Source organism: Apostichopus japonicus, chromosome 9, assembly GCF_037975245.1.
Source record: "Apostichopus japonicus isolate 1M-3 chromosome 9, ASM3797524v1, whole genome shotgun sequence".
Lineage (NCBI taxonomy): Eukaryota > Metazoa > Echinodermata > Holothuroidea > Aspidochirotida > Stichopodidae > Apostichopus > Apostichopus japonicus.
Genome location: NC_092569.1, coordinates 474,986 through 499,361, shown reverse-complemented (window position 1 = coordinate 499,361; position 24,376 = coordinate 474,986). Strand labels below are relative to the sequence as shown.

At 38.7% G+C, this 24,376-nt stretch overlaps 1 protein-coding gene across 15 annotated transcripts in view; it reads right to left on the bottom strand.

The window, feature by feature from the left end:
• Window positions 1-24,376, bottom strand: part of LOC139973076 (uncharacterized) — a 293,321-nt gene that overhangs the window by 95,779 nt on the left and 173,166 nt on the right. For all 15 annotated transcript variants that reach the window (XM_071979459.1, XM_071979458.1, XM_071979453.1 and 12 more), the window contains 36 exons: window positions 23,654-23,886; window positions 23,130-23,363; window positions 22,556-22,702; window positions 21,574-21,999; window positions 20,972-21,292; window positions 20,598-20,712; window positions 20,027-20,244; window positions 19,334-19,651; window positions 18,631-18,797; window positions 18,148-18,307; window positions 17,523-17,730; window positions 16,877-17,109; window positions 16,224-16,457; window positions 15,724-15,870; window positions 14,943-15,368; window positions 14,372-14,692; window positions 14,041-14,155; window positions 13,520-13,737; window positions 12,776-13,093; window positions 12,153-12,319; window positions 11,509-11,668; window positions 10,616-10,835; window positions 9,778-10,025; window positions 9,280-9,513; window positions 8,922-9,068; window positions 8,361-8,786; window positions 7,467-7,787; window positions 7,107-7,221; window positions 6,630-6,844; window positions 5,706-6,023; window positions 4,925-5,091; window positions 4,620-4,779; window positions 4,112-4,242; window positions 3,624-3,736; window positions 2,776-3,011; window positions 2,396-2,525 (listed from right to left, as the gene is read on the bottom strand). In XM_071979459.1, the coding sequence (XP_071835560.1) occupies window positions 2,396-2,525; window positions 2,776-3,011; window positions 3,624-3,736; window positions 4,112-4,242; window positions 4,620-4,779; window positions 4,925-5,091; window positions 5,706-6,023; window positions 6,630-6,844; window positions 7,107-7,221; window positions 7,467-7,787; window positions 8,361-8,786; window positions 8,922-9,068; window positions 9,280-9,513; window positions 9,778-10,025; window positions 10,616-10,835; window positions 11,509-11,668; window positions 12,153-12,319; window positions 12,776-13,093; window positions 13,520-13,737; window positions 14,041-14,155; window positions 14,372-14,692; window positions 14,943-15,368; window positions 15,724-15,870; window positions 16,224-16,457; window positions 16,877-17,109; window positions 17,523-17,730; window positions 18,148-18,307; window positions 18,631-18,797; window positions 19,334-19,651; window positions 20,027-20,244; window positions 20,598-20,712; window positions 20,972-21,292; window positions 21,574-21,999; window positions 22,556-22,702; window positions 23,130-23,363; window positions 23,654-23,886 (8,067 nt within the window). The remainder of the gene's footprint in view (window positions 1-2,395; window positions 2,526-2,775; window positions 3,012-3,623; window positions 3,737-4,111; window positions 4,243-4,619; window positions 4,780-4,924; window positions 5,092-5,705; window positions 6,024-6,629; window positions 6,845-7,106; window positions 7,222-7,466; window positions 7,788-8,360; window positions 8,787-8,921; window positions 9,069-9,279; window positions 9,514-9,777; window positions 10,026-10,615; window positions 10,836-11,508; window positions 11,669-12,152; window positions 12,320-12,775; window positions 13,094-13,519; window positions 13,738-14,040; window positions 14,156-14,371; window positions 14,693-14,942; window positions 15,369-15,723; window positions 15,871-16,223; window positions 16,458-16,876; window positions 17,110-17,522; window positions 17,731-18,147; window positions 18,308-18,630; window positions 18,798-19,333; window positions 19,652-20,026; window positions 20,245-20,597; window positions 20,713-20,971; window positions 21,293-21,573; window positions 22,000-22,555; window positions 22,703-23,129; window positions 23,364-23,653; window positions 23,887-24,376) is intronic.

The following is a 24,376-nucleotide window of genomic DNA, read 5'->3' as shown; positions in this document are numbered from 1 at the left end:
GTTTATCCAGTATGTCAACTGACATCTGGAATCAACTGTCTACACCCTCCAGAATGGTCATATGCTTTGTCATTCTTACAACATGAAGAGGGATGCAGACTAGAAGGAGCAAGGGAAAGACAGGTGGGGAATGGGGGATTTGGGGGGGTTGGTGAAGAGGAGTGGTGAGGTCTATGGGATTGAAATATTATATGCACTTTCTTGAATATTTATTTTGTCTATCATGTTTATGCTGAGACTTATTAAGCAGCTTTTTAAATAAATTTTTTGATACATTTTCGATGCTGTTTGATACTGAAATCCAACAACAACAACAATGTCAGCCATTACCTATCTTAGTTTGATATGTAAGCAAGTTTCACAAAGATACTCAGACAAACGTCCTTCTTTTACAGGCCAAAATAAATTTGCCTCCTTTTGTTTCCTTGAAAAGAGGATTATACAGTCTCCTCTCACCTATGTGTAAACTTCTACTTTATTCACCTCTGTAAAACCAAACAGATATTTATTCACAGAATGTACTTTGATCCCACAAGGCAGTATCTATTACCAGGAAGTTACATTCTTCACCACAAGCAAGCAAACTCTACACAGCAGCTATCCAAATGCAGACATTGTCAGTATATTGCAAGTAAACGGCAGCCTGTGTTATAAGTGACCCAAATGTTTCAAAAAATACTTGGAATAAATTCAACACTGCTTTGACAATTGTAACACATTACACATTGCTTGATAGTGTTAGCTTTGGGAGTATATTCATGTTTAGAATGTTGTCACAGACTGCCATGTTCAGACCTACAGTATGTCTTGGAATTATCAAGTGATGTTTCTATTATTTCTCTTCATTACTCCACAAATAACATGGCACCTTGTGATGTCCTCTACTTTCAGTGAGAAATAAAAATGAGATGAGAACCCAATTATCAGTCATTAGCATGTTAGGACCTAAGTGACTGAAAAGGGGGTGGGGGACAAGGGGTGAAAGGGGGTGGGGGACAAGTGGTGAAAGTAAATTGCTTTATTGGTGAAGATAAATTTGAATTCCCTCCATGAAAGCTGCTGCCCTTTTATACATGCTCCTTTCATACAAAGATTTGATCCATTTCAGCTGTGTAGAAGCCTACGCCAATACACTGGGCAGGGTTATGGATATAAGATGACTTGGGTGTCATGTATGAATGGACAGCTATGAGAAAGAAGAACCCAGAGAGAGAAAGAATAGAGAAGAAGAATAACAAAAACAGAACAAGCAAACAAACAAAAAGAAGAGACAACACTCTGTATTGTTGTGATCAATGGTGCTATTAATTAAAAGGGAAGGGGGAAACAAACTGGGCATGGAACAAGACTAGGGAACAAGGCAGAGAGAGGGGGAGGGGAGATAAGAGGAAGACAATATTTGTTCTGTCTGTTGAGAATTCAATATAAGTAATGTCTTAAATCAACATGGCTGCTGCTTCATATGGAACTATCATTATTATCATTTCTTCCAACACCCCCCATACCCCCCATGCCCCTCACCCTTGCCCCTCAGGGTTGCCTCCCAAACCCTGCTCCACTCTCAGTCCCTACATCCATGGTTCCTATGTCATCCTCGGTCTTCACCAACTAAACATTCATTGTTGTGATCAAATTCCAAGAAGAGATTTACTGGTACACCAGTGGTTGTAAACTTGTTATAAAGTGATGGCAGTAGAGCAGAACTAACTGCATGATACTTGTACTCAATATTGTAAAGAGCCAGACAGTAAAATACAAATAAAGGTAAAATCCACCTACCGTTTTCCTTCTGCTGTTGCAAACCCAATAAATACCCATAAAAGACAATTCAATGTTAGTAATTTTTTTTCTCTTTAATTTATTTTGAATGAAAAAAAATCATGTCAGTGTGAAAAGATCTGTTGCCAAATATTACTGAGTAGAAAGGGGTGTTAAGGGGTGTTTATTGTTTAATAGTCATGATTGTTTTTCCCTTTGCATTTCATGGGGGAGGGGGGTTAGAAGGGAGAAGAGATAGAGATGTAATGAACTAAAAATGGGACAAACAGACCTTTATCATGTTACACTAAATTCTTGGTATGATTCATGAGGAGGGGAATGCACAGTGTATGGTGATAACAGTGTTTAGCCTCCCTTTTTCCCTCCCCCTCCCCCACCATCCTCATAGTCCAGATTGCAGCTCATAAATTTTTAAAAGGGTAAATCATTATTTTCACTGGTCCCTGTCACAATGTTGATATTTCCCTTGCAATGACTTTAAGGAGAACAAGGCATGAAAATTCCTTGATAAATTAATATGGGTCACACATTGGCAAAATGTGTACTCTTTTGAGCTTATGAAAATTAATTCAGGATAAACAGGAATATGAAACAGACAAAAAGGTTTATAACATACCAACAGCATTCATCTGACCAAGGATGGCTTCTGCTCCAGCCTGGTTACTACGATGGACGGTCAGTTCGTCACCAAGACGTCTGACCTTTGACACATCATCACCATGGTCTTCAATATCTCCAACAAGTAGCTGCCAAAAGAGACGATAGCAAAAGAAGTCTTAAATATTGCTACAAACGACCTGAAAAAGAGCCCTAATAAAAAATGTTCAATAAAACTGATGAGAACTACTTTCATAGGTATTATCCATAGTTGAGATATTTGCTCTCCCTACACTTGTTATAAAACAAACAATGCTATTTTTTGGTATGCTGTAATGTCATTCTCCATAAATTATTAAATTGTCAGCAACGAAAGAGATCAACAGAGAGCAAACATACCAGGTGCTCTTGCAGCTGCCTGCTAGCCTCCTGTTCAGTCACTCCGATTGTAATGTCACGTTTCATGATTCCTTCAGTCTTATCCAGCCAGGCAAAGAGAGTATGTAGCTCGGTTCTGAAGTCCAGAGATTTCTCTAGTGAGTTCTCCATGTCAAACCTTCGGTCAGCTAACTTGTCTCCCAGCATCTGGTAACGGTCATTGATGTCCGAGAGCTGTCGCTGTGTCTCTGACATACCTGGTGGTAAAAAAAAGAAAGTAAAAAATGTTTTTACAATAAATTATAAGGAATAAAGGTTTCATAAAAGTAGGTAATAAGGTAATAAGATCATATCAGTCTTTCCATCTGTTGTCACAAAATGCATACTGTAGTTTGTTTTTTTTGGATTTTCATTAGTTGGATAATAATCCAAAAAAAGGAGAAATAAAGATTTGGAACAGAAAATATTTCCTTGCATTCTTACTATAAAGTTACTCCTTTTAATTCTATCTATCCCTTGTAATTCTATCCATAACATTTTTTGCAAGTCAATAAATTTTTGGTTGAAAGAGGCTCAAACTAGAAATCCTGAAGTTCAATTCAATCGTACTTTGATTCTTACTGTACTTCATTAGTTTTCTTTAGTATTTTATCGTACCTATTCTTTATCATAATTTGTTCATTGAGTATAACAAATCAAAATAAAATTTCTAACAATTGTTCTTAAAGACATTTACCTTTTATTGTCCCCCTCCTTCACCCAACTCTCAATTTAATTTTCTCTGTCAATTAATATTAATATTTATCTGTTTGGTTTACTGAGTAAAAGACAAAAGCTAATCCATAGACTTTTTGCTGAAAGCTACTTACCATCCTCTAACATGAATGATGGCTGTTCAAGCTCTGATCCGATAGAACTCCTCCTAGATCCAGTGCTCCTGGTCTCTACGCTCCTACTGTCGGACATCTTAGACAGATAATGCCTGAGAAGGAATGAAATATAAAACAACTCTTAAGCAAAATGGGTTAAGCTGGATGTCTGGTTGGAGAGCTGTGAAATGCACATTATGAAGTATGAGATACTATATTAACCACATACCTATGTTTTTCCTTGGCAACAGACTCTCTACATCCCTCTCCCACCCCTTACCCACCCCCTCCCTCACCCCAGAAAATGTGAATCAAAGCCAACTTAACATCTGGTGTTTTGTTACAATTTTTATGACATTCGATTTCCTTGTGTCTGGCCTACTAAAAGTGATATCATTTTGTGGTAACTAGAGTGGTTCACTTTGGCCTAAATGTTAATCTAATCCCACGGCTTTATCCTACAATCAGCATTAAATGTGTTTACTTACTTTGATCTTCTGACTGGTGAGACCTTTGATGAGGGTAGGTCAGGGTCTTGTGAGAGTGTCTCTAAGGTAAGTCCTTGGTGATTCACCTCATCAATGCGAGAGTTGAAGTTTTCATAGTCATTCTGCAGGGGCTGTTCAACAAACAAAACAAAAACACAAAATCAAATCAAACAGCTAATCAAATGTTTAAGGAAAACAAAATAGTTTTATATCAATATCTAATTGCCTTCCATCAAATATGTTCTCTATGATATTTTGGATTATCAAAATTCTATTCAGATAACTTTTCTATCAACCATAGGATACTTTTAATTTGTTCTTCTCCTAGGTTTTTTTAAACATACCATTACCAACTGGGGAAATCAATTTTTCATAAATTATGAAAATACCTTCAAGTTTCTTATTCTGGTCCACCATTAATGGTGCTTAGTTTCATAGAATATAATATAAGTTTGACTAGTTGTACGTCCTTGTCTCCTCAAACTATACAACAAATCATTTCACATACCTCGCAGGCATCCATCTGCTGCTGGATGGCGTCAGGGTCAATGGAAATAGAGGGCAGTCTATCAACCTTGTTCTCCATCTTCTCTAGCCAATCCGTGACTGACAGGATAGTGTTGTCAAACTTCTCATGAGCATCCTGCCTCTCTTGGAGTTGCCTCTCCCTGTCAAGATAAATATGCTGGTTACAGTCTAAACAGATACATTCAAATCAATGCATTAATTTGATGGTAACTTATTTCAAACATTCTAATAGACTCTTCAACTGTTGGAGACTGGTCTTTACAACAAATATTTCTGATAATTTACCTTCTCTGTAAAAGTGCCTCGAGGACCTCCCAGTTTTTGGAGAGGTTGGTGATGGTATCGGAGACTCTTGTGGTATCGGAGGCCTTTGGATCACGTGTGATCTCACTGGCCAGCCTCTTGAGGTCTTGGAAGAGGTACCGGTACTCATCAATCTCCTGCTTCAGTTCCTGGAAAGAGAGAAGAGACAAGAAAGATGAAAGATTCATCCACATATGCAACAAGATTCTATCATTCCAGTGTCAAACACTGGCGTGATGTACTCGGAAATTGCTGTAGCATGGAATGAGACATAGCTCATGGTAGTTTGTGGGTGTAAGCAGCCAAATTAATGATGAAAAAAATATTTCATCTATTAAGCTTTCTGATATCTTAATCTTGAGGTAACTTGATAAAATCCTATTCTAACCAAATCTTGTATTTTCCTACTTTATTTGTTTGGACTGTTTCATTCTCTGTCCTTCACTCATATTAACTTTTATTGGCAGAGAAAAAAGCATCTCGTACCAAAACTGTTCACCTACCAAACAAAACTTTGACAAAAATACTTTTTATATACATTTGACAGTTTCTCTTAGCCTCCACTCAAATCAATTATTCATTTCAACAGATCACAGTTGTAACAGGTCAATTTTATGTTCTTATGTTCCTGTAATGTTCCTGTAATGCTTCTTCTAACTCAAACATATTCCCTGCATTATCTGTAAGTCTGTTCAAGTCCCTTCAAGTTTGATATTTAGTGTCTCAAGTCATGACTCGTTATGCCACTGCAAGAGGTACTCACCATGAGTCGGCTGCCAAGTTCCAACAGATCCATCCGGGATAGTTCTTTGGCTTCCAACCTCTGGATCATTGGCAGCAACCAATCCTCAAAGTCATCCACATCAATCTGCAGTTTGTTTACCTTCTCTACCAGTTTCTGAAGGTACTCTCCTAGGTGGTGAGTGCTGCCAGATATTTTGCCATACCTGGTGTTGAGATTCTCCAACTTGGCCCTGACGTTACGAGCGTTCTCCGGATCACTGGTCTTCATCAGAGCTGCAGCAGCCTCGTTGACGGCATCCACTGGATGTTTGTGGCTGTCAATGTCTGTCTGGACATACTGCAGGGTGTTAACATACAAAACCACTGGTAAATTCACTAGCAAGTGGGTTCATTCCAAATGATTCACTAGAAAGGTGATTCATTTGAAATGATTCACTAGAAAGGTGGTTCATTCCAAATGATTCACTAGAAAGGTGGTTATTTGAAATGATTCACTAGAAAGGTGGTTCATTCGAAATGATTTAAATTGGATGAACCTTGTTTAATAAAGTTATTTAATTCTAAGTAAATAAAAGTGACTCTAAATGACCAATGACTTTTCTTTTAAGATTTTGAATATTTCCGTACACAGCTCTTCATGAGAAGTCTTTTCAAACTGGTGACTACCAATTTCATATGGATGCGGCGCTCCCAAAAGTCATGTGAACGATCCCAAACAGTAGCATGTTAATAATCTTTTGACTTCATCAAGACGCTCTTACCGTCCAATTTTTTTTCCTCCAACAATGAGGAATGATAAATAAAACATTGATATAACTCAATCAAGTTTGAACACAAACAACACTCCCCCCCCTCCCCTTAGTTGCTTTTCCCATTTTCGTTTCCTTTCTAGCCTATTTTGGGTTAATAATACTGATAACCCTTTTCTGGCCTACTCACTAACCTTCTGTTCCTGTACTAGTTCTAGCAGTGTTTCTTTCCTGACAATGATGGATGCATTCAGGACACGGTTTGTGGCCTTCTCAGCTTGATCCAACCAACGTATCAGGCTGTCCAAAGACTCCTGGACGCTGTGAGACTGAGCCAGAGCACTCTGTAACTGGTTGCTACGCTCTGCAAGTTCAGCCTCCATTGTGCTGTACTTTTCAGAAACGTCGCCTGGAATAAAACAAAACAATGAAAATAACTGAGGAAAGAACAGTCATTTGGATTCTTCTCTGCATTTGCTGTTTCAGAATTTGATTATTCTTTTCAGAGATTGTCTATTTTGTAAATTTAAGACACGGTACTCTTAATATAAAGTTCAAAAGCTGATGTTTTTTGTTTTCTGACTAACTTCAGCCTATACTCTACTAGCAACCAACTTCATTATGATGGCTTCAAACTAATAACCACTCTGATACGAGAGTAATGTACTTACGGACATCATTTAGAACACTGTCCTTGACAGAGTCTTGTGTTTGTGCCAATTCCTTTCCAAAGTCTTTCATCTTGGTAACGTCTTTGCTGTGGAGTACTATGTCATCATGCAGAGCCTGTTAACACAAAAAAGGAGGGGGAAAAAATGTGTAAGTGTTCGATTGAAATAATGTAAAACAATGAAAATGAAAAAAGTAAAGGATAATTCTTATACTTCAGTTGATCACATGTTCAATAATTATCTGCACTATACACAGAATGACAACTTTTCACCTGATTCACTTAATCCTCATATTAATTTGTTTCTTGATCCTTTGCTGGAATAAAAAGCAACAAGAAAACTACATCAAATAATCAATACCTTGACAGTTTCCATCTGCGATTGAATGATATCCGGTTCTGCAGCTACTGGTTCCTGTACCTCCGACACCAGTTTTTGGTAGGCCTCTGTGATCCAGGGTAACACAGTGCGGGCCACCCCATCGTACTTCTGGTGCTTGTCGGCTAGATCTTTCATCTTCTTGTAATGGTCTCTGCTTTGGGCCTTTAGTCTGGTGTAGCGCTCGTAGACGTCGGCGAGCTCGTCTTTGATGATGTTAGAGTCTGGTGTCTCTGCGAAGGTGCGGTTCATCTGAGATGGCAAGTTCTTGGTGCGGAAGTCTATCAGAGACTGTTTGTACTCCTAATGAGAGGGGATTAGATGATCAGGGGAATTGTATTCCAGTTAATAAAAACCATTATAAAGGAAGATGATTTATATAGTAGTTGTGCAGAAATATCTCAATGACAAATGTACCAAAGGTCAAATCAATCTTGAACATTAATTATTCTTGCAGCAAATACAACTTTAACAAGTAATGACCAAAACGGCCTCCATTCCAATTCTTTACATGTAAATAAGGCTAACTATAGGTCTTACTTTCACATGTTATGAATGTTTTGCAGGAAGATAATTCAATATCGTGTGCATTTTGACAATGAAATTAAACCATGGAAAACTGTCATTGTAATCGTGATGTCACTGGCTCAAATCAAACTGTTCTAGTCAGACATTTCTCTGCTCTTTACAAATGTGTCTTAGAAAGCAACACACTTTCTTGAGGTTTGAGGTAACTAACTTACAAACTAATGCAACACACCAATGATCTATTCCTGTATTTAAGTGTATTTACAGGATAATAAAAGATACTAACTTGGAATTAGTTGTTTTCAATACAAATCCTACAATCAGAGGCAAAGAACATGAAGAGCCTACCCTTGAGCTATCAATGAGCTTCTGACCAGCACGGTTGATAAACTTCAGGTCACCCTTGTGGTCATTCACATCCTCAATGAGCTCCTTTTCTTCCTCAATTTGTTCTTTGATGCTGTGGTAGTCTCGTGCAGTCCCTCGCATCAACTGCTCGTGGTTCCTCTCGGCCTCCTTCATCCACGTCTCAAACTCTTCAAACTCCTCACGATATTTCTCCAGGTCATCTTGACCTGAGGTCAGTTTGTTCAGACGGGTGAGCGAGACAAGATTGATGACATCCATGCGTTTCTTTAGGCCGTCACGACCTTCCTCTAACTCCCTGAGAGTCGATGGGTCCAGTCTGTTGGTAAACTCTCGTACCAGCATGGTGATGTCATTCTGGACCTGGCTGATGGGTAGTTCATGGGCTACAATGTCGTCACGCAGATCCTAGAGAGAGCAAAACAGAGTGGACAGTAAAAGCAGATGCATAATTCTATTATATTTTTGACAGCAATCTAGAACACAGTGTAGAATTGTTTTTGTACCCCCACCCCCCCAAAAAAACAACGTAGCATCTCTTACTATGTGTCTCTCCACTTGAGTGTTGAGTGGTTTGATCTGTTCACTGATTGGCTGTTGGACTCCCAACTTCTGCTCTGTTTGACTCATCCAATCAAGGAGCTCTCTAAGGTTCCTCCTTGCATCATTCAACCTGTGGCCCAGAGTTGTCTATGAGAGAGAACCAATGAGAAAGTTACAATACTTATAGGCATATATATATATATATCATCTTCGTCAACTTGTGTTACAAATACACCCACTACATCATGAAATAAAGGCTTATAACTTGACCCTAACACACTAGTATCCTCTGATTAGCTGACATGAAATTTGCTCTGTTTATTCCTCTGATGGTTCCACTGGGATCCACTCTACCCACCTGTTGTTCCCTCTCCTCGGTAAGTCGGTTGATGGTGTACTCTAGTTCTTGTTTCTTGGATCTGACCTCTGTCGAGAGTCGGTCATATTTGGTCCTGAGGTCACTCTTCTTAGACTGGAGAGATTCTTGCTGTTCTGGACGCAGCTTCTTGCTCCTCTCACGGATCAGCTGCTCTGCGCCCATACAGCTCTCAGCTACAGGAGCGTGGCTGGACACTATCTCCTCTTCAACTCTCTGTAAAAGCAGAATAGCAAGACAATAAAAGACCTTTGAAACATTCAAGGTTCTTGCATTAGAAGAGATGAGAAATAGATCGAGCAGAAATTGTGTAGATAGATGGCCTAGACCTAGACACATCTGCAATGATGATTTAATAAGTAGACCTAAATGTTGGGCAGTCTTCATTTTTGATTTGAAATTACCATGCTTCTTCCTCAAGACTATTATTAATAAAGCAGGGCACATTAACTACCTTAATACTGATGGCATGATCCTTACCTTGATGTTATCGAGGTCACCTCTAAGGGTCTCGATATCATTGATGGTAGCATGAGTGACCACTGACATCGTTTGTGCCAGATGGACCTCAGTGGTCTGTGCCCAGGTCAGGAGTGATTCTACTGGTTTGGTCCTTTCTGTTAGAGCCATTGCAGTGTCCAGTTCATCATCTCGTTCGTCGATCTTCGCATCTAAGGTGTTGTATCGTCTGTTGACCTCGGTGAGCTGTCTGTGGATGTCTGTCTCCTCTGTTGAGGAACAAGATGTAAAACATTCTCTCAAATCCTCTTAGTGAAGAACAGTCTCAAGAACGAAATTTCTGCTAGTTATTTTTCTAATTTCTGCACATACCCAATGAGGCAGGAATGTGTACTCAATTCACCAACAATGAGATCCCTAGGATATGACAGTATGAAGGAACATTTGTAATCATATTTCATTTTCAGCCACATTGCTGCATCTGTAACTGTTCCTAAGGCCTTTAGGAGTTTATATGAGGTCAGTATCCAGATATCTTAATTAAGTGACTGCATAATAATTTATTCAAAATTATATGAATAAATTTAAATATCAAATTTAATCAAAGCTAAAGAATTTCTTTTTTGAGTTGATGGTAATATTTACAAAAGAGGTAGCATTCTAAATATTCTGAGTTACACACAGGTTACTGTAATTCTGATTAACACACAAGTTACTGTTATTCTGAGTTACACACAGGTTACTGTTATTCTGAGTTACACATAAGCTACTGTTATTCTCAGTTACACACAGGTTACTGTTATTCTGAGTTACACACAGGTTACTGTTTCCAGATCAAATCAGATGGATAAAAGTTTACCTTCAATGAGTCCACTGATGTCAGCATCCTCAAACTGCCTCCTCATCCTCTTACGAGTGGGATCTTGCTCCTTCTTTGGAGTTGAGCTGATCTGTGTGGATCTCCTGTTAGTTCTGGCAGGGGCGACTTGTTCTGTACTCAGCAGCACATCCAGCTTGGTACCACACTCATTCAGTTCATCAATGGACGGTCTGTACTCATTCACTTCCCTACGAAGAGGCTGGAGTAACGAATATAATAGTTATAGATTACCGGTGATGCTGACATAAGTAATCTGTATGACAATTTAGACTGGGCCTATACATGACCTATACTAAAGATCATATATTGGTCTACAAATTAGACTGGGCCTATACATGACCTATACTAAAGATCATATATTGGTCTACAAATTAGACTGGGCCTATACATGACCTATACTAAAGATCATATATTGGTCTACAATTTAGACTGGGCCTATACATGACCTATACTAAAGACAATATATTGGTCTACAAATTAGACTGGGCCTATACATGACCTATACTAAAGATCATATATTGGTCTACAAATTAGACTGGGCCTATACATGACCTATACTAAAGACAATATATTGGTCTACAAATTAGACTGGGCCTATACATGACCTATACTAAAGATCATATATTGGTCTGTAAGAATGAGATTACCAATCCAATTAATGGACACTTTTCAACTTTGCTTCTTTTCTAAAGCAGTTTAATCTGTTGATGTCAAATGTTTCCAGAAATAAATATTTAAGCTGAGATATAGACATTACAATCTGATAAATTCTTGTAAAGTCACAAATGCGACGCTGTAGAACTACTCATTCCAATCATAGGCAGATGTTTTAAAGGAATACAAATTTTTAGGAAACTGTATTGGAGATCTACCTTGAGGTGGTCATACTGTATCTTAATGGTGTCAAAGTCTTTAGCAACGGATTGAAGAGATGCAAACTGTTTCTCCGTGGCAACCAGCCATGAGCTGACTTCTTTCAAACGGCCATTGTACTGTTCTTGTGCTGCTCGTCTGTCTTCTAGTTGTTTTTTCCTTTAAAAACAAAAACAATAAAAACAAAAACGTGTAATTAATATGACCAGAAATAAAGAATAACCTATCGTCCATTTTTCATTTTGTGAAATCACCAGGGTAGGAGAAGATGATAGATAAACTTTGTCCTTACATCAAACCTTCCATTGGGAAAAAGTTTTTCATTTATTGACAAGTCTTCTCCAGATACACAACAGGTATTTAAATATCTATTCCCATTCTTGCTACCTGATTCAATTGTCCATTCTTCATTTCCTGACATAACTGGATGTAAAATGATCATTGCCAACAATCTCAGGATTACAAATACATACATGAATCAACTTGAGTGACTGTAATAACATATGAAGTTCGAGTAATGCAACCAAAGAACAAATTTAAACCTCATCTGTGTCCAGAAGTTATACATAATATGTTAAACGGTCCTTGTAGAATGACCTGTAATAATATAAAGCTACAGAAGGTGGATGTCCTCGAATCATACCTGTACTCTAGGAAGTGTTGCAATGTTTGCCAGTTCTCATCCACATTCTGTAACATATGCTGGATGGGAGAGAGATCATTAACATTCCTCTCCTTCAGTAAGTCCTCTCCGATCTGGTGGATGTTGTTGTACTGCGAACGGTGGCTTGACTCTTGTGAGCCAATGTTCTGTTGTGTCAAGAAAAAATATAATAATAGGTCATTTTTACCATCTGTAAACTTTAGTTTACTCAAATTAGAATGTTTGCAAAATGATTTCCTATCCTGCAGATTACAGCATTAAATATAATTTGTGGGCGTTGATGTGTTCACTATGAACCATAAAATATTAAATGATATGTAAAGCTATAGGAACTACCAACATGTTGCCAAAGGTGAAAAAGGGGGTGGGCAGTGATATCTGACCACTATCTTCATTTTCTTTGAATAATAAATACTGTGAGACGGAAAAACACATAACAATTTTACTAAGAAAAGTTTAAGAAAAGGTTTTAAATGAAAAACCTGCTCCCTTGTTTAATGGCATTTTTTTTTTTTTTTTTTTTTTTTGATCTTTTTAACACAATCTCATTACTTTGTGATGGATAGATATTGCTCTGGACTAAACCTTCATTTAGGTATTACCTGAAGTTCCATTGTCTGATCAGCAAGGTCCATTCTTTGGAAGTCTGGAGCCTGGAGTGAGACCAGAGATGGTAACAGCCAATCTTCCAGATTGTCAATCTCCTCCTCAAGACGACGAAGCTGGTCGTTGAGACTCTGAGTGAAGCGGCAGCCATCTTGAACCGGTCCTATCAGGTGCTCATAGCGACTGTTCAAGGAGTCCAGTTTGTTTTGGATGGCCCGGGCAACAGAGGGCTCACTTGAGTGTAAGAGTTTGGCCGCTGCTTTGGTCACTGCGTCAATGCTGCTTCTGTGGCTGTCAATGTCACCTTGGAGTTTCTGTGGGAAAGAAAAGAAATAAATATGATTTTATTAAATGATGAACAAGTTCCAATTGCATTAATAGATAAAAACTGCAGAGTAACAAATATATCAGTATACTTCACCACACAGTATTGATGCAAAAAATGGTTCATTTCTTGTTAAAACCAAACCTAAATGTAAAGGAGAGTGTCTGTGACTAGGAATTGAAAATTATGATTGTGGTCTCAGGTATATCCAGATTTTTTAGACATTTACTTGTAGTCTATATCCCTTGACATAACAACTATGGGATGCCAAATGGTTGATTTCAATGCATAACTACCATCATTGCTATGATCTTTGTGATATGTAGAGACAGGCTTTACCATAACAGTATTCAAATATTTCAATTTTAACCTTGGTTGCTATGAGACTTTCTTCAAGCTAAAGTAGAAGCCATACCTTGTACTGTTGGTAATGGTCATTGAGGAAGTCACGTCTCATCGAGATCGTGGTCTTGTTTTGCAGTCTGTCCAGAGTGACCTCTGCCTCAGTCAGCCATTGGAGCAGGCCTTCTAGATTGGATTGTAGGTCATGTGACTCAGAGAGGGCAGTCTGCAAGAGATTGCTGCGATCCGCAAACATGCTTTCGATGTCACTGAACTTCTCAGCCATGTCACCTTTAAAGAATATAAGGTAAGACAACTAAGTTACTAATGCAAAAATAATAATTCCCATAACTTGCTCAAATGAAGATGTATTCTTACTTTGTACATACTACTTAAATTAATTTTATTCATTAATAAAAAGTAAAAATACTTAAAATGATGTGCTTTGTTTTATTTTTGTAAAATAAAAAATAAGCTTTAAGTAGGCTAAGATCAACACTAACAAAGAATCTTGAGGCCGGCCATCACCACATACCTGAAGTAATGAGTCACATTTGATAAACCTAATTGAACATTAAATTTGGATGTACTCACGGATGTCGTTCTGGACATCTTTCTTGATGTCGTCGTGAGCTTCAGAGAAGTCTCTGCCAGATTCCCTGATGCGATCGATGTCTTTGGCATGAACCATCAACTCATCACCAATGACCTGTCAGAACAACAGAGCAAAGGAATATATATATAGTAATCTAGTAAGGCAGTGAGCTTGTCCCATTTTCTTTAACCAAATTCCACCCATATACTTGAAAAATGTATCAACTCATTCTTTAATGCAAATTGCGATCAAACCAAATTATTTTCATAAAATATGCAGTTTGAGCAATTTGTGAATAAACAAAATAAAATTTCCTCTTGAAATACTGACCTTTAATTGGTCAATTTGTTCTTGTACTTCTTTAGGCTCTGCTGCGATTGGTTCTTGCAGAAGGTTGCGGAGAGTTGCATAAGTCTGTTCTAGCCATGGCAGAGTGGGATCTACACTCCTAAGGTACTTCTGTTGTTTGTCGTGAATGTCAGCCAAGTGATCTCGGTGATCCAAGCACAGAGATTTGAGTCGTTCGTATCCGTTGTTGAGATTTGCCAGTTTTTCTCTGATGATGTTGGATTCAGGTGCCTGGCTGAAAGTTTGGCTAAACTGTCGTGGCAGAGTGCTGCTACGGAAGTCAGCCAACTCTTCCTTGTAGTTCTGACAAGAAAAATGAAACTTGCAATTAGACAAACATTTAGGTTTGAACTGAGCTATAACGCAATTAGACAATCATATAGATTTGACCTGAGCTATAGGTATGACCTTCAGCAACCAGTTTTAGACCACTCGTGAAATGAGATGTTAAATGTAGGAAGGTTTTATAATACCATGGACAACCAACGAGAATAAATGTATTTTATAAACTATGGAAATAAATAAAATGAATGTTTCTGAGTGAATAATATACCTTTGCATTGTTGAGGAATGTCTGGCCAGTCATGTTAATGAATTTCAAGTCAGCGGCATGTGTGAGGACCTCTTCGGTGAGCGCCCTCTGTTCTTCCACCTGTCTAGCCAGAGACGATGGCTCTTGTTCAATCCTCCTTATGGAAGTCTCTAGTTTTTGTTCCGCATCCTTCAACCATTTCTCGAGAGTCTCCGCCTCTGGTTCCACCTTCTCCAAGTCATCCAGAGCAAACCTCAGGTTGCTAACTCTTCCGCTTGACTGGACGTTCAGGTTCTCATAACGTGATTTGAGATTGGACAAAGCATCGGTCATCGCATTCTTGTCTTCGGTGGCTAACTGGTCTCCCTTCTGTCTGAGGAGTTGATTAGCTTCTTGAACAGACTCCAATACTGGACCTTGGTGGGCCAAGATGTCCTCGTGAAGAGACTAGATGACAATGAGGAAATGGTTTCTTATATCATCAACTTGTTGCAATTAAAACATGAATTTTCTACATGTGCCAGTTTAACTTTCCATCAGATTCCCCCAAGTTATTAGTGTAATGTGCCATACAACAATATCAAGTACTTCTCATTCCAAAAATAAAGCAACTAGAGGATACTTAAAAATATCAATTCCATCAGAAAGAGGTACAACTGATAAGACAGTATTGTAGTCCTGGGATAATTTAGTTTGAATATTTACAGAATTTTCAAAAGTTTTATGCATCTGTTGGAAGCTAGAGTGATATCCCGGCATAATCTAGCGAGCAGGTACAGGGTGCATTTACAGGATATATTACCTTATGTTTCTTGTTCTGTTCACCAAGATTCCTGCTCTGCTCAATGAAAGGTTGTTCTGAGCCTAGTTCATGCTCAGCTCTGCTGACCCAGTCTTTCAGGTCTCTTAGACTGTTCATGGTGTCCCTGTACTGAGACAACAACCTCGTCTGAGAGAAAGAGAAAAGAAACAGCCTTAGAAATAACTGACTAGTATGACCTATGACCTAGTATGACCTCTATTTATTTAATTAAATTGTACAATAACTGATGTAGTCTGGATTCAGACTCCTTGCAGACCATATCAGACCTGAGAGTAATTTTTGCGTTCTGTTCCCACAGATCCAAGTCAAGGTTTTCTTCATCAATGTTTGTTTAGATTTATTTCAGAAATGTTAATAATTTGAAGAGTTACTATAAAAACTGTATAACACTATTACTACCAACAAAAACAGCAACAATTATAATAATAAAGACAAGTCGTGAAAGTAGAGTATAGGATATTGAAGTCACTCATTTATACCTTCTCTTCATTATCCAGTCTCAGTTGATGCAGTCTGGATTCAGACTCCTTGCAGACTGTTTCAGACCTGCGAGTCAGCTCCTCGTACTGGTTCCTCAGATCGGAGAGATGCTTCTGGAGCTCAGTGACCTGTTCTGGTCTCAATTTCTGCCGTTTGTCCCTCAGGAACTGCTCTGTTGCATGGATGGCATCCAAAATGGCTGTCTTGTTGTTGTCTATGTCACTGTGAATGATCTGTGGAGATGAAAAGTCAAATCTGGCTTTACCTTTCTGATTTCTTTTCCTGTCTTCTACAGCTTGATGTTCTGGTTTGTCTGTTTATTCCATTCATATGAGTAATATGCTTTCTATGTGCACAGGCAGTGATCTAGTGAATACAGCTCTTTACACTGTTAACAGGCAACAAGCAAATGAATCTGTAAACTCATGTTTGCAACAAACTTATAAAAAAATTACCCACTCCAACTACTGCAAATGTCACTAAAATATATCTATGCTGTCCATACAGCCTTCAGGGACGATTGCAGTTGTAGTGAGCTGTGTATTAATTACCAAACATTGACAGCCAAGTATCACCGTCCAGTCAATGTTGCTTTGCCTGCATGAATTTCATTCCTTGTCAACTGTATAAATACAATACATGGACATCTTACCCTGTAGGTATCCAATTCTGTGTTGAGTTCACCCACATCTGAGCTCTTTGGTGTTGATCTGAGGACCTTAGCATCTGTGACAGTCACCCATTCCATCAAGCCACTGACATTGCTGGTTCTCTCGTGCAGTAACTTGGCCAGCTCTAATTCCTCGTCACGGTCGGTCAGTTTTATCCTGAGGGCTTCGTATCTCTTGTTGACGCTGCCCAGTTCCTTCTGGATCTTACTCTCCTCTGTTAAAAACATTACAAAAATATATTATGATTTGGATAAACTAACATACTTCATTATGATAAATACTGAACACATACGATTACACAACAAAATCAAAAATCAAATATGCGTGTCACCTCAAAAAGTGTTTCATGATAAATCAAGAAGTTGAGGAGGTTAAGAAGTTTAAAAACCAATTATTCAGCTTATAGAATTATTATTTTATTATCATTATTATAATTATTGTATTATTATCAAATTAAACAATTAATTGCACTTCTCTCAATTTTCCAATTGTTTTGCGCTGAAGTAATTAACGTGTATCTTGAGATGAAATACACGGAAGAAGCTAACAATACACTTATTGTTTATTATGTTTGTGTTGCGAGGAGATGTTACATTGCAGATGCTTTGAAATATAAGTTTGACTGACCTTCTGTAAATGAGCCAGAATCGATGGAATCAAAGGCTCTGCTTGAGGAAGAGTCCATGAGAGAAGATGATCCTATCTGGAGGGATCGATAACGTGGACGAACATTGATCGGGTACTCATCATCCTTCAGCAGTTTGTCGTAGCTGTGGCCAAACTTGTTGACTTCACCGACCTTAGGCTTGTAGGCGATGACCTCTGATTTCAAAGGCTGAAAGAAATAGAACATACGATGATATGGATTCCCCAGCAACAAACAAAAACTTTAAAAAATCAAGTTTAAAGTATATAGAAAAGTTGGATTTTAATGCATGAATTGTGTTGTTTCCCTGAGGTACAGTCACAAATTTTTTAAATCATAAAACAGAAATATCAAGTGTCTAAGAAATGTGCCTTTTGTCATGTTCAGTACAGCCTGCCATATAGTTTGTATATAATTACATGATAACAAACACTTAGGAGTTTAAGTATAACAGGTAGATTAATATTAGCACTCCAAGTGTATGTTGTCCATTTGGGAAATAATTTCTTCTACCCACAGTTGAAATCACATACAAGTGCTTTTAGACATTCTACACAAAACACCCAAGATTTGACTAAAATATATGTGATTGCTTGAAGTACATACCTTGACTTCTTCCACCTGAGTCTGTAGGGTGGTTGTGTCCCTAGATACCTGTTGGAGCTGGTTTACTTTGTGCTCAATACCATCCAGCCACTGAGTGGTGGCTTTGTGGGACATGGCATACTTCTTAGCTGCCCGCTGCTTGCTGTCCAGTTGCTTAGCCCTGGAGAAGGGAGAGAAGGAACAGAACAGATGTTGAGGTGCAAGTTGTGAGTGAAAAGGAGAAACATAAAATGTTTCAGTAGAGTAAATGATAGAAATCTCTATTAAAAGGAGATGACGACCTTTGCAGACTCTAAAGAAAATGTACTATATATATATGAATGGTAAAAGGAAAATTAAATCCTTCATACATTTTTTTTTTTGACCATGAAAATTGCCGAATTTAATTTACTCAAAAGATATGAATAATGAGATAATCTGCCATATCATAAAGCCAAATTGTAATGATTACAATTTTAAAATGTGACCTTAAATGTTACTCACCTCTTGACTAGGACCTCTTCGAGGGTCCTCCAGTTCATGTCCACATTGGTGAGGACAGCTGATACGTAGGATGAATCACTGGCCTTGCGATCGTGGAGGAGGTTCTCACCGAGCTGGTGGACCTTCTTGTGTCTGGCCTTGTTATCAGATACATGTTGCTTGGTACTCTTTGAAGGAGACGATGAAATAAAGAATTATTGAGTTTATTCCACCAAACATTCACTATGGTACTACTTGAAATGAGTGATAGTATCAAAGATGCATATTACAATGTTCTCATTGGACATGAGGAGTTAAAAGGTCTGGATTATTTTCACATTTCAATGCATTCTTCTCAGTATTTCATTCACACCATTATTTTCTCAGTTGTTAAAGCTAAGGTCATTCCAGTTATTCTGATAAGGTTTTAATAACTCTTGTCTAAAGCCCCAGTTATGTGAAGACTTGTGAAGAGTCCATACCAGATATGTAACATGTTCATCCACACTTTTCAAATATTGTAAACTTCTTTACAAACTTATAAAATGTCTGTCCAAAATTGAAGGCTTCAATAAACAAACAAGAACCTCCTTTTCAGTTTCTCATTCAAATTTCACAGAAAATCCAGGTCAACTTAGATTCTCATTAAATGTTAGAATTAATTCATTCACTGAATTAATTCTACGATTGCTTAAAGAAGATGTTATTTTGATAGTCCCCTTACCTTCAGCTTCCTCTCCAGAGTTTCCAAGTCAGATCCTGTAAGTTCCTTAGATTCCAGGAGATCAATGGTTGGTAGTAGCCAGTCCTCCAGGGCATCCACCTCCTGCTCAAACTCTGTGAGTCGGTCTGTCATTCCTTGGATGAGTTTACCGTGGTTCTGGGTGGAGGTGGTCAGACGGTCGTAACGGGTCTTCAGACCGTCCACCTTGTTCTTGAGAGTCTTGGCAAGCTTTGGTTCGCTACTCTCCATTATCTCTGTGGCAGCCCTGGTCACAGCCTCTACTGCAGCTCTGTGGCCGTCAATGTCATCTTCAATCAACTACAGGTAACATTATAATGAAAGATACAATACAATTAATTAATTAAAGACAAAACTCAGGGCTAACAAAGAAAAGGGTCAAGATATGAAAAATACAGAAATATTCCTCTTTAAGATTCATCTTCATTTGCATACTGCATAAACTATAACCATATAAAAGTTTCTACAAAGTTTTTCCAACAAGTACTTTCTCAAGAGTTCTAGCCTTTTCAAATTATTACCAGACAAGGAGGATTAGTTCCGAGGGAAGTACAAAAGTTTGATCATATGTGTTCATTAAAATATAAATTAATGTAATGAATTTTCTTACGTCTGTCATACTTTATAAGGGTATACTACAGACTTACTCATCAAACTACCTCATATAATCCTTACCTTCTGTTCTTGGAGGTTTTCCACCAATGGATCTCGTTTAACAACGATGACTGTCCCTTTCTCCATCTTGTGAACTGTTCGTTCTGTGTCGTCCAACCATCGGATCAGACTCTCCAGACTGTCCTGGATGTCCTGAGACTGGGTCAACGCACTCTGTAGCTGTTGGTTACGCTGGTTGATCAGTGTGTCCAGGTTGTTGTAGCGATCAACAATGCCGCCTGTTAAAAACAAAATACATTTAATGAATTAATATGTGCCTACAGGAAGAATTCATATACAGCAAGAAAGAAGAAAATTTGATGTTTAATACAGCTTTAAATCAATGATTTGTTAAAGCAATTTTCTTCATCGATTGGGTAAATTTCAGATTCTGTCAACATATTAGAAGATTAAGATCAAAGTTGAAACAATCCAAACTAAATAATTATTAAAGCTGTTAGTCTTGCTAAGAGCTTTTCTTTCATCTTTGTAGTTCTTTTGTTTCCCTTTAATAAAACCCTTCATCAATGCTAATTAGTGAATTCAAAACAATATTTCTTCAATTTCTTAAACAAGCTACTCTTATCCTTACCATTTGTCCTGTTTATGTCGGTTTGGAGGTCTGGTTTGGAATCTGCAAGATTCCTGCCAGCGTCTTTCATCCTCTCGATGTCTTTGAGATGCAGGGCAACCTGGTCTCGAAGAACCTGGTTCAAGAAAACAAGGGGAAAAGAATGTTATGAAATTATTAACCTCAGTAATTAAATGTGTGAAGGAATGTTCTACCAATCATCAAAGTAACGTAAAACTACTATAACATACAACAGAAGTTAACATCTTGCAATCTGATCTCACACAAATATTTCCCTTGTCATAACTAGGGTTAATAAATGAGGGATATCTTCCCTTTCAAAGTAGAGTACATAACAGGACAACCTGCCAAGCAATCATACACAAACGTCTTACCTTGAGAGCGTCTATTTGTCGTCTGACCGTGACTGGGTCTGTTCCGACTGGATCTCTCTGCATGTTCTTCAGGGAGCTCTCTGCATCGTGTAACCAGTTATTCATATCATCAACGAGGTCTCCGTACCTCTGCTGTTTCTCTACAACCTCTCGTAGAAGGTTGGTTTGTTCGGTGCCCTGAGCCTTCAGCTGCTCAAATCGCTTTGAGATGTCGCCGAGCTTAGAGTGGATGATGTTTGTCTCCGGATCTTCGTTGAAAGATCGGGCAAACTGTCTCGGCAGAGCAGACTCGCGGAAGACTTGTAGATCTTGTCTGTACACCTGTAGGAAAGTAGAGTTGTCAATAAATTTAGATGAGATGCTTTGTCTTTTTCTTGTCATCACAATTTTAACAATTCAGGATGATTTCATTGTATTACTGATAATATGATTATGGCATATTTGCAAGAGAATTCTAGGGCTGTTTATGTGCCTGTTAGAAATTCAGTGCTAAGAGTGCCAATAGCCTTTACTGTATATATATCCCATATCAAGTAAGGAAACAATAACACCCCCTCCCCTCACCCCCTCCCCAGCCTCATATTATGTAGCATTATGCTTACCTTTGCAGAGTCCAGATACTTTTGTCCTCCCTTGACCACAAACTTGAGGTCAGCTGCATGACCAATCACGTCCTCTGTAAAGTTCCTCATTGCATTGTACTGTTTCCTCACAGCCACCGCCTCTGAGCTCCTGGTTCTCATGATGTCGTCCAGGGATTTCTCGGCTCTCTCCAGCCACTCCTGGAAATCGTCTACCTCCTCTTCCAGTTTGGGTAAATCCTCAGCAGCAAACTTGAGTTTGTTGGTTCGTGACTGGCTCTCGATGTTGACGGTGTCAAATCGATTCCTGAGCTCAGAGAGCTTTTCAGTGATTCTGTTCTGATCTTCAGATGGCAAGGTCTGTGAGTGTTGGCGAATAAGCTGTTGTGCATCTTGTAATGCTTGGAGGACTGGGTTCTGGTGAGCTTGGATGTCTTCATGAATTGTCTTTATAATCAGAGAATAAAGAGAGAGAAATTGAATTTACAAAATACATGTGAGAGTCCTTGTCACAGATCAATGTTACAAATTTGAACAAATTTTCATACATTTATTTATCAGCCTGACAGAAATGTTTTTTGTATAGCTTAATGTTATAGGCCTGGATGGCAGTTTCTTTCTTAAACTGTTTAGTAAGCACATATGTATGTTAGCAAAGCCAAATGACTTAATCAGCTTAAATTACAAGTCAGACAGTAAATTCATTCCCTATTTTAAAGGTTATCTTACTAATTTCAAATTAGAAAGCAATGGATTACTACTCCCCAATGCAAAAATCTTTTATACTTTACCCATGCAGGGTGTTACAACTACCGCCTCTAACATTACATTGTTTTGTATGCCATCACCTTAATAGTCCATTCAGTTATTATATTTCTTGTACACAATTTTATTTCTTGGTATTGTACGTGAAATACTTAATTACACCAAACTGGAAACATCGAATTAGTGGATGAAAGATTGTACTAAAACAAGACTGTTTCAACAGATGGAATAAACAGACCTTGTGTTCCTGCTGTTGTTGCTTGAGGGCTTGTGACTGTTCTTTCAAGGGCTGTCCAGTTCCGAGAGCCCTCTCGGCTTGAGCCACCCATTCCATGAGGATGTCCATGTTGATATTGGCAGTGTCAAGTCCTTCATCAATGGCTCCCTGTCAAAATATAAACATATCAAAAATTAATCAAAGAAATGTTTAACATAATTCTAACAACTTATAGAGTATGGTCATGGTGCCATCACATCTTTGCTGTACTTCGCATTTATAGGAAAATGGCTTCGACTATGGATGAACTCGCGCATCCCCTGGGGGTTCATGCATCCCAGTTAGGGAACCCCTGAGGTAGATAAAATTTCCTTTACAAAGCTGTCACTTGCTTGAGAGTTTATTCTTATTTCTTCCTAGGTAACTTAAACACTGTTTCATTACCGTCTGTCACCATCAATTTCAACTTTTGTGTGACTTTGCCATCTTCAAGTGTATTACCTCCCTCAACCTCAGATCTATTTGCCCCTCTCTTCCAACACCCCTCCCCACCCCTCCTTCATCATAACAGCCTCTTGCTCCTTTTACAGCTAACCTGTTCCTGTTCCTCAGATCTCAATATCTCTAGGAGTTGTTGAGCATCTTTCAGCCATTCCGTAGATTTGACTGAAACCTGTTCAAACTCTCCTCTCAGGTTGTTGGTCATTGACTTGAGTTTGTTTTGGAGGCTTGGGCTCAGACGATCTCTGTGCTCTCGCAAGAACTGCTCGGCATTGTGCACAATCTCCAAAATGATTGGACGATAGTCGGCAACTTCTGAGTGAACATTCTGAAGAAAACAAAAGAATATAAAGTAGAAACAAAACATATCAAATTTGAAACAAAATGTCAGCCCAGTACGACATTTTTGGAAATGATGGCATTCAAACCTGTGCCTCTTGCTGCTTTCCGAGTTTCCTTCCCATTATCTACCCCATTACCTTCATCCCTCAATTGATCCTCAACTTCCTGTTACAGCTTTGCCTCTCCCGAACTGCTTCCCAAAACACTTCCCAAGCTCCACCACCTACCTCAACCACAACCAATCACAAACTCTTGTTGGATCAAGGAAAGACTTACGTGGAAAGCATCCAGTTCTATTGAGAGACCTCCGACCTCTTGGCTGGTTGGTTTGGCTTCCTCCAGTCTTACATTGACTGATGTCACCCAATCCTGCATGTTCTGGACTGCTTCCAGCTTCTCTGCGAAGAGACGGATGACGTGTAGATCCTCCAGGCTGTCTGACATCTGCCTCTCCAGGGCATCGTAACGCTGGTTGACCACATCCAACTCTCTCTCAACCTCTGTGTCTTCTGGATAAAATGATGAGAAACAAAGGACTGGTAGATTAATTCATGTATGTGTAGCACCCCTAATTTTTTGGTAAATTAGGAAGTACTAGAATTTAGATTTCCCCCTCCCTGTGATAGGCTCCCCCTACATATTCTCGGGTGCTCTAGGAGTTCAATGGCCTGTCACTTCATTGCAGGAAGTTGTAATGACTAAATCTGTATTCTTGGAATGACATTGCTTTGTCCTCCAAGTGTACCAGAGAGTAAAACCACCATAACCCATTAGTGAGCTAAGCTGTCCCCGGAGTGAGAGAGACCTTCTGCAAACGGGTGACCCTCTGTTCACCTCTTTGTTGAATGAACTCATTCTCTGGGACTACGTCACTAAGTTGTTTACACCTGTTGTCTTAGTGGTTATTGAGCAATGTTGGTGTTTTCCGGTAATGAGTAGGCCGATCAGCTGGTTCATTTATCTCCTTATTTGGGCTGGGCAGGAAGTTGTATTGTCTTA